The sequence below is a fragment of the Dreissena polymorpha genome, chromosome 8 (genome assembly GCF_020536995.1).
Source record: "Dreissena polymorpha isolate Duluth1 chromosome 8, UMN_Dpol_1.0, whole genome shotgun sequence".
NCBI lineage: Eukaryota > Metazoa > Mollusca > Bivalvia > Myida > Dreissenidae > Dreissena > Dreissena polymorpha.
In genome coordinates, this window is record NC_068362.1 from 20,664,522 (window position 1) to 20,676,690 (window position 12,169).

Sequence of the window (12,169 nt, forward strand, 5' to 3'; positions counted from 1 at the left end):
TTTATGTCCCCCACTATAGTAGTGGGGGACATATTGTTTTTGCCCTGTCTGTTGGTCTGTTGGTTGGTCTGTTGGTTGGTCGGTTGGTTGGTTGGTTTGCGCCAACTTTAACATTTGCAATAACTTTTGCAATATTGAAGATAGGAACTTGATATTTGGCATGCATATGTATCTCATGGAGCTGCACATTTTGAGTGGTGAAAGGTCAAGGTCATCCTTCAAGGTCAAAGGTCAAATATATGGGTCAAAATCGCTCATTTAATGTACACTTTTGCAGTATTTCAATATTCAAGATAACAACTTGATATTTGGGATGCATGTGTATCTCATGGAGCTGCACAATTTGAGTGGTGAAAGGTCAAGGTCAAGGTCATCCTTCAAGGTCAGATGTCAAATATATGTGGCCAAAATCGCTCATTTTAGGAGTACTTTTGCAATATTGAAGATAGCAACTTGATATTTGGCATGCATGTGTATCTCACGGAGCTGCACATTTTGATTGGTGAAAGGTCAAGTTCATCCTTCAAGGTCAAACATATGGGTCAAAATTGCTCATGTAATGTCACTTCTGCAATATTGAAGCTAACAATTTTATATTTGAAATGCATGTGTATCTCATGGAGCTGCACATTTTGAGTGGTGAAGGGTCAAGGTCATCCTACAAGGTCAAACATCATATAGGGGGACATTGTTTTTCACAAATACATCTTGTTTTATTTAGTTAAATTATAAGCATTTAAATTTTATTGTTTGTTGCTTACTTGCGAACTATTATTTATGTGTAAATATGCATAAATGCTAGTGGATGTAATCAGGGTGCTACTAATTTGCATATTTTACTACAGTACATCAATGAAATTAAGCGGTTGTTTGTTGTTGTTTGTTTTGTTAATATTTTCTTATTTACTTAAATGTGGCATAATAAATAGAATATATGGTTGGTGACTTTTGATATCATGTGATATAAAAAGTCACCAACCATATATTCTCTATTTATATCATGGTCAACAGGAAGTTCTTATATCAGTCATGTGTGGAGGATGGTCATACTCGGAATCAGCTGTAAAGTAATCATTTTTAGTAAAATTGAATCAGTTTCAACAAAACAAACAATTTGATACCAAGATGCCATATATTTTAAAGATAAAGTGCAACACAAACAGTAAATAAACACATTTTTTGCAAATATTAAGTGTGCGCGTGCTCATGATGTCATTATTTACACGTCAAACGACAAAAGTCATCTTCATTCCTGCTTAAACTGCAGCTTTTTTAGCAATTTTGCCATTATTTCTTTAAAATCGGGGACGTAGAGGTATGATAAAAAGAAAAACAGGTAATTCTTGATATTTACTAACACTATTATGTGATTTAAAATACATAAACTTTTTACAAACATTTCATGCGGTGGATATTTTGTGACTTTTAAAGAAAAAAAAACACAACAATACTTAAACCTTTGTTTTTATTGCATAATTTAGAAAAGTAAATGTGTGTATATTTGTTGAAAATGTGCAGTCCACTGTGTTCAATATTAAGTACACTTTTAATACTGTAAAAAAATGTGTGTAATATAATCATAAACATGTTTTGTATCTTGGATTTCATTAACATTAGGAAATTAACATTTTGAATGTGAAAATAGCTCATGAACAGCGATTGGCTCTTGCTTTAAATTGCTGCCATTTAACGATTTTTTGCAAATAATGCGAATACAATAAAAGTATATTTTCCACAAATTTTTAAAAAGTTGTAATTTTTGTGATGTTGTGTAGTATAAAGTAAATTGCAAAATTAATATTCATATATCCCAATGTAAAATAAACATCATTGCCAGTAGGCTTGCTACTGTATGGTATTTCAATATCACATATAAATAAACAATAGACCAATCTCTCTGATCATCCTTTAAAACAATTTACAATGGTGTCTTTTCTTTTCCACTAATAGATCATGTGACAACAACAAAAGCAAAGTAATCACAATAGGTAAAATAACAACACAACACATTGGGACATAGTTGACCATGAGGCCACGACTTTTTTTTTTATTGGTTTACAAAAATAATTTTGAAAATGGTCCATCGGGCGGTCGAAAAAAAAAAAAAAAAAAACATTGGAAAAATAAGTTAATACTAATAACATCAGAACAAAGACATCATATCTTTTATAACCTTAACACAGAGACGAAAAATCTAATTATGCAATGAAACACATCTATATCTTCAAATGAAATGAGTCACCTAAAAGCACCTTTTGTAACATCAGGCAATTTTAAACACTCCATTAAATGACATGCGTTCTTCTCCCATTAAAACGAAAAACTGCGCTTCATTTCCGTAATTCGATGCGCACCATTACGCAATGCGATGCCCGTTGCATAAATCTTATATAAGATAAACTACTCATACACAAAATTATGTGTTTGCTCTTATTGGACTTATGACATCGTCCATGAAAAAAATCGAGGTAGATCGATCCCCGCGTCGTCGCGGTAATGTTTGTTAAAATTTGTTGTTGTCATGAAAACTCGTTGATTTACAACGCAACACGTCTTTATTAAACTGACGCGAATTAATACAATCATTTTTGCTTTATTTTGATAATTTAATCCAAAGTTTAATGTTAGCAAGTGTTTTTACTGGAATTGTAAACAAGGAGCCAGTTAAAGTCTTCCGAAAATGTGCAGTCTGTGTGAATTGACAGTTTGACGTCATCAAAGGAAAGCCGCTTGCTGTCTGAAGCAATAAAGCGACAAATTTCGCGCCGACAAAATTGGCTTCCTTTGTCTAGCAATCAACATGCCGAACCAATCGTGCGTTTGTTTCTCAATTGCAATCCTCCAATTTAATAATAGCACGTGCATAGCTCCGCCTTCGAATCTTTTGCAGAGAACGGAGGCGGAGTTTAACAGTTAATTGAGCTAGTATTTTTAATACGCAAGTTGAGTTCCGATTTGCAGAAATTACTCGGCCCTAAGCATTAAAACGACAAATACATTTATCAATGATTTTCCGAGATATACCGATTTGTTCCGATTTCCAAACTTTCTGTACAGTTCCTATAAACTATGGCGGACGTGTTTACAAAATTCCTAAACACATATATCGTAAATAATGGCAGTGTTTTATTGGATTATTTATACTAATTATCAAATTGCAAGGTAATACTTTTTATCTACTATAATATCGGGTATGTTTAATATAATAAACATGTTAAACAATATAGTTGCGTCACAGACTCGGAAATAAATTTTGATGCGGTCGACATTTTACTGACGCTGATTTTCCTATTGTCTGTAATTAAATAAATTTTGAGAAGTGCCCATAAAAGGACTGGTACATACTGTGTCACATTGAAAAATATCCCGATCTCTGTAATATATGTGAACCAATCGTTGATTGTACTTACTTGATTTTATTCGCAACCGTACTCAAACCGGATCGGTTTTTTTTCTCGTTTCGCTCGTTTTTCAGTGCGGTCGGGAATAAAATATATAAAAAAAAGACGATTTTCCGATTTTATTTTTTTTCCCATTTTCCAAAAGTTAGGGTCGGCGGTTTTGTAAACCAAGAAATATAAAAGTCGTGGCCTGAGGTTGCATGTCATAAGCCACTCATTACAGGCTAGATTGTTCATGCTGAGACTTTATTTAGAAATAGAGGACCCTCTTTTAAGAAGCAGGGTAATTTTGCTTTGCATCTGTTCTTTGGTCAGTTTATTGGTTGGTTTGTAGACAAATTGTTTCCACATGATATCTAGGGAATGCTTTGACTTACAACCATGCAACATATTTTGTTTTTACATGGAGGAAGATTAAGAGGTAAATCCATGTTTTGGTCAATGTCAAAGGTCAATGTATAAAGGTGTCCCAGTCAGTTTTAGTAACTGTTATACCAATCATAACAACATTTTAAACAGATTTTCAATTATGATAAAACACTGTACATGTAGGACAATTGGACATTCTTCATATATATCACAGTACTGCCCTTATTAAATCCTTTCATTCATTGAGTTTTAATCCACTTAAGACAGGTGGTTGTGAACAATATATTGACTTTCATCGATGGCTTATTTAAAAATGTTTGGGAATAAACAAAAATTATAAGTCATGCCTCTTTTCTTGCATTTGTTATTATTGATAGTGTGGTCAAGGTTTTCAATAATAAAATTGAAAACAGTATAAACAACTAGAACATTGTTCTGAGTACATGGATACCTCTACAATCCAATTTGTCCCACAACTGCACAAATGTCTTAAAATTATGAACAAACATATGGAGTTGCACAAGTTTACCTGACGCTTAATATGTTACTGCAGAAGTATCCCTCTATTTGAGTAAAGATTCTCACAATTGAAAAAATATCGTTTGGTAAAAGGGACTGTCACAACTCTTTTTAGGTAAAAAAAAACTTCAAGAAAATATCAAGGTGCATAATTTCACATGGTGGGTAATACTTTAAGAATAGTTCATCCCTCTATCAGCTGTACTCTTTGAGTTACTCACAACACCATTTTAAATGTGTTTTCTTTGCTAAACAGGGGTCATAACTCTGGGTATATTGAAAAGACATACCAAACTATGCATGTGGGTAAAATTACACAGTGATAAATATTTATGTAAAGTGTTTGATCTCTAGTAGCAATACAATTATGCCCCCCTTCGAAGAAGAGGGATATATTGTTTTGCACATGTCAGTCCGTCCGTATGTCCGTCCGTCCGTTTGACCGCCTGTCCGTCCACCAGATGGTTTCCGGATTATAACTCAAGAACGCTTAGGCCTAAGATCATGAAACTTTATAGGTTCATTGATCATGACTCGCAGATGACCCCTATTGATTTTGAGGTCACCAGGTCAAAGGTCAAGGTCAAGGTGACCCAAAATAGTAAAATGGTTTCCGGATGATAACTCAAGAACGCTTATGCCTAGGATCATGAAACTTCATAGGCACATTGACCATGACTCGCAGATGACCCCTATTGATTTTCAGGTCACCAGGTCAAAGGTCAAGGTCATGGTGACCCGAAATAGTAAAATGGTTTCTGGATAATAACTAAAGAACGCTTATGCCTAGGATCATGAGACTTCATAGGTACATTGATCATGACTCGCAGATGACCCCTATTGATTTTCAGGTCACTAGGTCAAAGGTCAAGGTCACGGTGTCCCGAAATAGTTAAATGGTTACCGGATGATAACTCAAGAACGCTTTTGCCTAGGATCATGAAACTTAATAGGTACATTGATCATGACTCGCAGATGACCCCTATAGAGTTTCAAGTCACTAGGTCAAAGGTCAAGGTAATGGTGACCCGAAATAGTAAAATCGTTTCTGGATAATAACTCAAGAATGCTTATACCTAGGATCATAAAACTTCATAGGTACATTGATCATGACTCGCAGATGAACCCTATTGAGTTTCAGGTCACTAGGTCAAAGGTCAAGGTCACGGTGACTCAACTTAGAAAAAATGGTTTCCGGATGATAACTCAAGAACGCTTACGCCTAGGATCATGAAACTTCATAGGTACATTACGCCTAGGATCATGAAACTTCATAGGTCCATATAGGGGGCATGCATGTTTTACAAACAGCCCTTGTTCATTTTACACTCTACACATATTTTAAAATTTCATTTTTGTCTAAATAGGAGACATAACTACAATTATGATGAAAACAACAGAAACAAAATATAGAGGTGCACATTAGCTCACATGCCTGGTTACTGTACTTGTAAAGTTGCAGGAATACATATTGAGTTATATACGACAAAAAAGTCAGGCAGATGGATGGATAAGTGCAAATCTATATACCCCATATTAAGCCCAAGAAGCGTTAATTTATTGTCCATGTATGTTTTTATTTAACACTTTATTCTTGTTTGAAGTAATACATAATATCACTTACTATTCCTTAGTATGTAAATGTATTAATTGTTTATTTCAGCCAGTGCAGTAAAGTGACCCAGATTTCGGAGCTGACCAACTCGCAGCCCACTGGCCTGGAGGGGTTGTCAGTGGAGCTGGAAACTGTTATGGGGGAAATTAAAACCCTGCAGATCAGTCAGGAGGCCAGCATTCAGTCATTGCAGAGAACATACAAGGAACATAGGGAAGTTATGATAGAGCAAATGTGTGGCAATTTAAATACTTATATAGATGAATGTGATAATAATTCTGTGAGTACATCAGGCGGAAATGAGCAATATTTAAAAGAAGAGATGTGTAGGAGTGTTCTCTCTATCGTGAATGAATTCGATAATATTACTGCGAAGGAACTTAATGAGATGAAAGATGAAGTTATAAGCATAAAAGGGTCAGTTACAAGTACTATTCATAAATGCACCAGTCTTCACAATGACTTGTCACAATTACTTGAAATCGTTAAGAAAACTGGAGATAATAAGGAGCTCTGCCTTATAGCCAGCATAAAATGTAAACATGTCATACAGCAGGCATACACTCTGCTTGGAAAGTCGGGCAAGGTGTTTAAGGTCCAGGGGAAGTCTGAGTACAATGTGAGAATACCAAGTGATTGTCATACATGTGATATCTCAGGCATATGTGTTCTTCCAGATGGACAGGTACTGGTTGTAGACTGTAACAATCTGAATGTAAAGCTGCTGAACCAGCAGAACCAGGTGGTGAGTCACTGGGATGTGTATGCTTTGCCATCTGACATTTGTTTGATCACACCCAGTGAGGTTGCAGTGGCTGTGAATATTAGCAACATACATGAGGTCCAGTTTATCACTGTCAACCAGGGAAAGCTTGTTCCTGGCAGGAAGTTTCAGTTACAACATGAATGTACAGGTATTACCCATCACCAAGGAGACCTTTTTGTCACCTCTGGTCAAGAACTGTACAAATACTCACTGAATGGCAAACTGATCTGCAGTCTCTATGGAGATAGATCAGGTGATTATACAGGTAAGAATCATGGTGAATCCATCCTGATAACATTTGTATTATGTACAGGGATTTGTCTAGCAATTGTGGGAAAAGGAGTCTAGTCAAATTGTGTTATTTTAAATCCATACAATGACAAATTTGGGAATTTTTATTGACTAAATGAACCGAGTTGGGATTTATTTTTTTAATCAACAAATATTTACCCATTAGGCCTTTATCTTGTTATTTTGAAAAAATAATAATATAAATTATAGTTACATACTTTGTGAGATGATAATAAAATAAAATTCAGATGTAATAGCAGAAAACCTGCTGATATATTATAAAATATTTGTTATATAACTCCAATGTGCCCTTTGAATGCTACAGTGCATTGTAGCCAAAAGAAGATTCAGAAATATTGATTTATAAACATGAGTAATGAAATATTTTGACTGTCACTACATGGCATGTCTATAAATAGAAACTGAGTTCCTGGGAAAGAGACACTTTCTGACCCTGTCTTAATTTTGTGGTTTTTAAATGATTGTACATGTACAATATGTTTACCTGTTGATAGAACTGTGCAATTGTTTCAGTATGTGTAATTGTTTCCATCTGTGTACTTGTTTTACTTCAATTCATATCTTACTCACCAGTCGCATTTCAACATGTCAAACGTTAACTAAATAGCTCTGCTACTGAAGTTTATTGTCACGCTTAACTATTAAATTATTGAAATGTATGCATATATTTTAGATGTGTAAAGGCCTCTTTTTAGCAACATATGCGTAATACAATATCACTGCAGTATGTTTAATAAGATTATTTAACATTGACAGTAATTCAATATCTTGATGTTACTCTGTTTTGCAGTAGACAGGTGTGCTGTGAGTCCCACAGGAGACAGGCTGTACATCACCAACTGGCACAATGACAAGCTTCTCACCCTGGCCAGGGATGGCACACTCCTGGCTACATACTCAGACCCAGCACTAGAGGGCCCATCTGGTCTACATGTGACCCCTGCAGGCCAGGTGCTGGTCTGTGGAGGCTGGTCCCACACTGTACTACAGGTGGGCTGGGAGGGAGAGAGTAAGCTGGCTACTCTTGCTACACGAAAAGATGGAGTGTTGAGGCCATGGTCAGTCTGCTACAGCAGCACCACATCATCCATCATTGTGGGACAGCAGTGGGACAACATCCGGGTGTTCAGAGTGGAATAGTGTGAACATGTATGTATTAGTTGTTGTAATTAGTGATTAGTATTTCAATGACAATGTGTTGTTGAGCATACGAACATAGTAGTGTGTGATGTTACAATACAACATTAAGTGTGTAGTAAAAGATATAAATAATTTATGTACACATATTGTTATATGCTTATACACTGTAAGGGTTTTTGGTTGAACATCACATCTAAAACATATTATGTTATGTATTCATAATATTTGTGTCATTATTGTCCTAAAATTTAGTTAATGTAAACTATGCATGAAAAAACAAAGCATTTCGACTGAAAATTTAATATTTGTACATAGATGGACATGTACATAGCAACTGAGGCTATTTTTAGACTTTTATTTCTATAAGCACCATGCCATGTAAGAAATGTATATTGATGAATAGTTTTTTTAAAATATGAATCAGTTTAAGTAATCTTTGGAGGAATATATTTTGATGTTTTGTGTAATGTTTACAGAATATTAACACAGGATGTGAGATTTATTAATTTAAATTGTTTTATGCTGTTTAACATGTGTTATTGATTGTTATAACATGTATATAAACGTGTGTGAATCCTAAGCATACATACAAGCAATACATCAATCTATCCTGCTGCTCCAGTGGCTGCTGAGTCAGGACAAGGTTGCTGAGGATGTGGTGGACAAGGATGACCGGAATACACAGAAGGTAACATAGACCCTTTGTCAGACCTTTTCCTTGCCATTTTGGGGGAAAATGCAAATAGTGTGGAATTTGGATTTTTTGCCCACGAAAAATCCATTGATTTGGAAAAAATATTTTATATAACTCTTTCTTATACTTTAAATTATAATAATAAAATGATATAATGATAGTACTATATTGTTTACATCTAATTTAAATATAATTGAGATATAGTAATCATGAGGAACTTATCATAAAAAAGAACACGCTTGTGTATGGTTCTATTTAACAGACCCATAAATATGCCAGAAAAAGGCCTGCTTGTGTATTTCCTATGTATTAAGAATGCAAAAAAGATGAGGTGGAAAAGAACAGTATGAATTTACATAACATACAATTTTCTCTATAATTGTTTTTTTTATATTTTAAAATCATTTATATTCGTGGATTTCTCAGTTTCATACATGCCATAATTTTTCAGACCAATTCCGGGACATTGAGTTAAATTGTCCGGGACTTTTGCCGATTTTCCGGGACATGTATAGAATGTAGCGATATTTATAGACATATGCATTTTTGGTACGTTTTTTTTTTGTTTCGCATCGTTAATTGCAAATGTTCGAAAGCCTATCCGAAATACACTTGATCTATTAACGTCAAATTAAACATTACTACTTCAGTTACTAGATACAAGATACGTGTTTTCAGTGTAAGCGTTCTAAACATAGATGGTGACGTCACTGCGGTATTGTTATTAAGACCGGTGTGTAACGAGTAGTTGTTGATACACCTTTATTAATTTATAACATTTATATAATAAAAAATACAACAATACAGTACGGTTAGATCCTCAACTCAAATCAATTCACAATACATACAACCAATCACAATAAAACAAATACAACTTCTTTGTCGGTTAAACGTACGAACATAAACTGCTTTTAATTTTTTACTCAGCGATGTTGGACTTCAGATGTGTGAACAACTATCCTTTGCCCTTACGCAGCGGGAAATAATGACGTAGTAGATTAAAGTCAATTAACAACCACATTAAACAATGCCGCCTTATCGGTTTGACCGCGAATGTGAGACAATCGATATGATAACAAGACCCCTGTTAATTGATCAATTTTGACACGTAGCGTTGTCTTCCTATTCGGGTAGGCATTGTCATGGAGACGCTGCAGAAATACACTGATTGAGGGTGCAGTTAAGCCTAAGATAAGGTACATGTATTTATGGATTTTGTAAATTCCGGGACATTTGACAGATTTCCGGGACAGCGGGACAAATTCTTCATTTCCGGGACTGTCCCGGACAATCCGGGACGTATGGCATGTATGCTCAGTTTGGAAAAATAAATGAGGAATTTGTGTCAGTTAAATGCCCATGTGTTTGTGTTAAATTTGTGGATCGGTCAACCCTTAAAATCAACAAAGCATAATGTCCAACAAATATTACTGATTTGACAGTGTACCTGTGTATTAAGAATACCAAAAATGAAGTGGATAAGAATTGCATGATATCATAGAAGGTAAAATGGCGTCTATTCTTGTGTATATCACTGTTAATAGCACTAATTTACTTCTTAGTACTTGTTTTACTTGAGTATCAATAACTCAAACCCATCTTCAGCCTAAAGCTTTCCAAACCTCTGACAGTAACACAAAACCTGAAGAATTTTCGTCATCCCCATGCAGGCCTTTGGATGTTTCGCGCAAAAAATCTCAATCCTGAAAAAGCATTTTTTCCCAAAATGGTCTGGGAAAGGCCTGCCATGTTGCCTTGAGGTTTTACACAGTTGTGCGATGGTTAATATGATTTGAATCTATTACTTCGAATGCCTTGGTTTTATAGAGCCTGTTTGCCAGGGGGTGTTAAATTTTGGTGTATATACAGTATTGTTTTTTGTCAAATTTGGGGTCCAAACTCCACCCCATTCGCAATCCTAAAACTATATTTTTTCCTCAAACGACTGTCTAAAATTTTCAATTGAATGTAAAAGTGAAAATATGGTCATTTTTCACTGTTGAATTGAGCTGAAAAGAATTAACAGTTCAAAAGAGTATGTTAAAATTGTGGTAACTGACCAATTATCTGCAACTTATCTTGCTACTAGATGTTTATAAAAAATATATATTATATTCGATATTTTACATGACTGTCCCAGTCATCTAAGGTGAGCGGAACTGTATTTTTATAAGGATCGGAGTTAGTGTTCGTGAGTCATATAAATAGATATATCGTTGCAGGAAAACGAATCATTTCTGTCGTCAGTTGTCAAACAAAAATACGGTTGTTAATAAAATGCATTATTTTTATCTTTCTGGGATATTGTTTTAGTATTTTGATGCTGCATTAACAAATCTAAGTGTATATAAAGTGAAACACCAAAAATAAACAACGGTTGCGATAGACACCTATAAACATAGCATATACTGTTAGATGTGTATAATGCCACTCAAAGAAAAAGAAATTTATCACAATATCAAGTTTGTCTCCCTATCCAGCTCTCTAACTTGAGCCTTAGTTAATATAATATTGAACACCCTTATTCTCAAGTGTATAGTATTTCTAAGCAAAAAACCAACAACACCAATGTCCCAATTTTTGGGAAAAAAAATCAATTTTTCCCAATTGGAAGGGCCCCGCCCTTTTTCCTAAAACAGTAAAAGAGAGCTTTACAGTCAGTTTTTTGTATGCATGCAACTGCAACAATGTAAGGTCAAATGATTTCCTACCTAGAAAATTAAGGTCATAAACTAAATAAGAGATTTATCTCTTGTCACTAATTGCTACCAAGTTTCACTCTGCAACAATTTTTAATCCAATTTTTACCAAAATTTGCTTTTGAGTTAGAGTGAACAATCACTGTTTTAACAACAACTCAAGTGTTTTTTACATTTCGTTAGCCTTTGAGCCCTATCACTGTCCCTTGTACTCGTCAGGTGCTTGACCAAATACAAGAGGCCGTCCCATCAATCAGTCGTCAAAGTCAGTTGAGATGGACCAGAACAAGGCAGAAACTCAGCAACATTTTACGCACTGTAAGAAACCCAGCAATATTCTACTCACCTTCAGTCTGCTTCCAGTCTGTTATTGAGTGTTTTTCAAAATACAAAATGTGCCTCACTTTGAAAAACAGGATGGAATGTATTTGTATCAAGTGTTTTCCCACATAAGCCTGTGCAAAGGAAGTCTCTTTTAAAATAAAATTCAGTCTAGGCGTAAAGTGTTGTCCCTGATTAGCCTGTGTTGCTGTACAGGCTTATCTAGGACGACACTTAATGCAACATTTATACAGACCTGTTATATAAGAATGAGGTTCAAAGTAAGTCCGCCTGCAGTCTGTAACATAGTTTTACAATGTGATACAAGGTGAG

The 12,169-nt window shown here is 34.9% G+C and overlaps 1 protein-coding gene across 4 annotated transcripts in view; it reads left to right on the plus strand.

Moving 5' to 3' along the window:
• LOC127841033 (uncharacterized) overlaps nucleotides 1–12,169 on the plus strand; it is a 181,211-nt gene that overhangs the window by 165,828 nt on the left and 3,214 nt on the right. For all 4 annotated transcript variants that reach the window (XM_052369538.1, XM_052369539.1, XM_052369541.1 and 1 more), the window contains 4 exons: nucleotides 5,953–6,935; nucleotides 7,773–8,131; nucleotides 8,745–8,810; nucleotides 11,735–11,833. In XM_052369538.1, coding sequence (XP_052225498.1) covers nucleotides 5,953–6,935; nucleotides 7,773–8,122 — 1,333 coding nt within the window. In that variant the 3' untranslated portion in view covers nucleotides 8,123–8,131; nucleotides 8,745–8,810; nucleotides 11,735–11,833. The remainder of the gene's footprint in view (nucleotides 1–5,952; nucleotides 6,936–7,772; nucleotides 8,132–8,744; nucleotides 8,811–11,734; nucleotides 11,834–12,169) is intronic.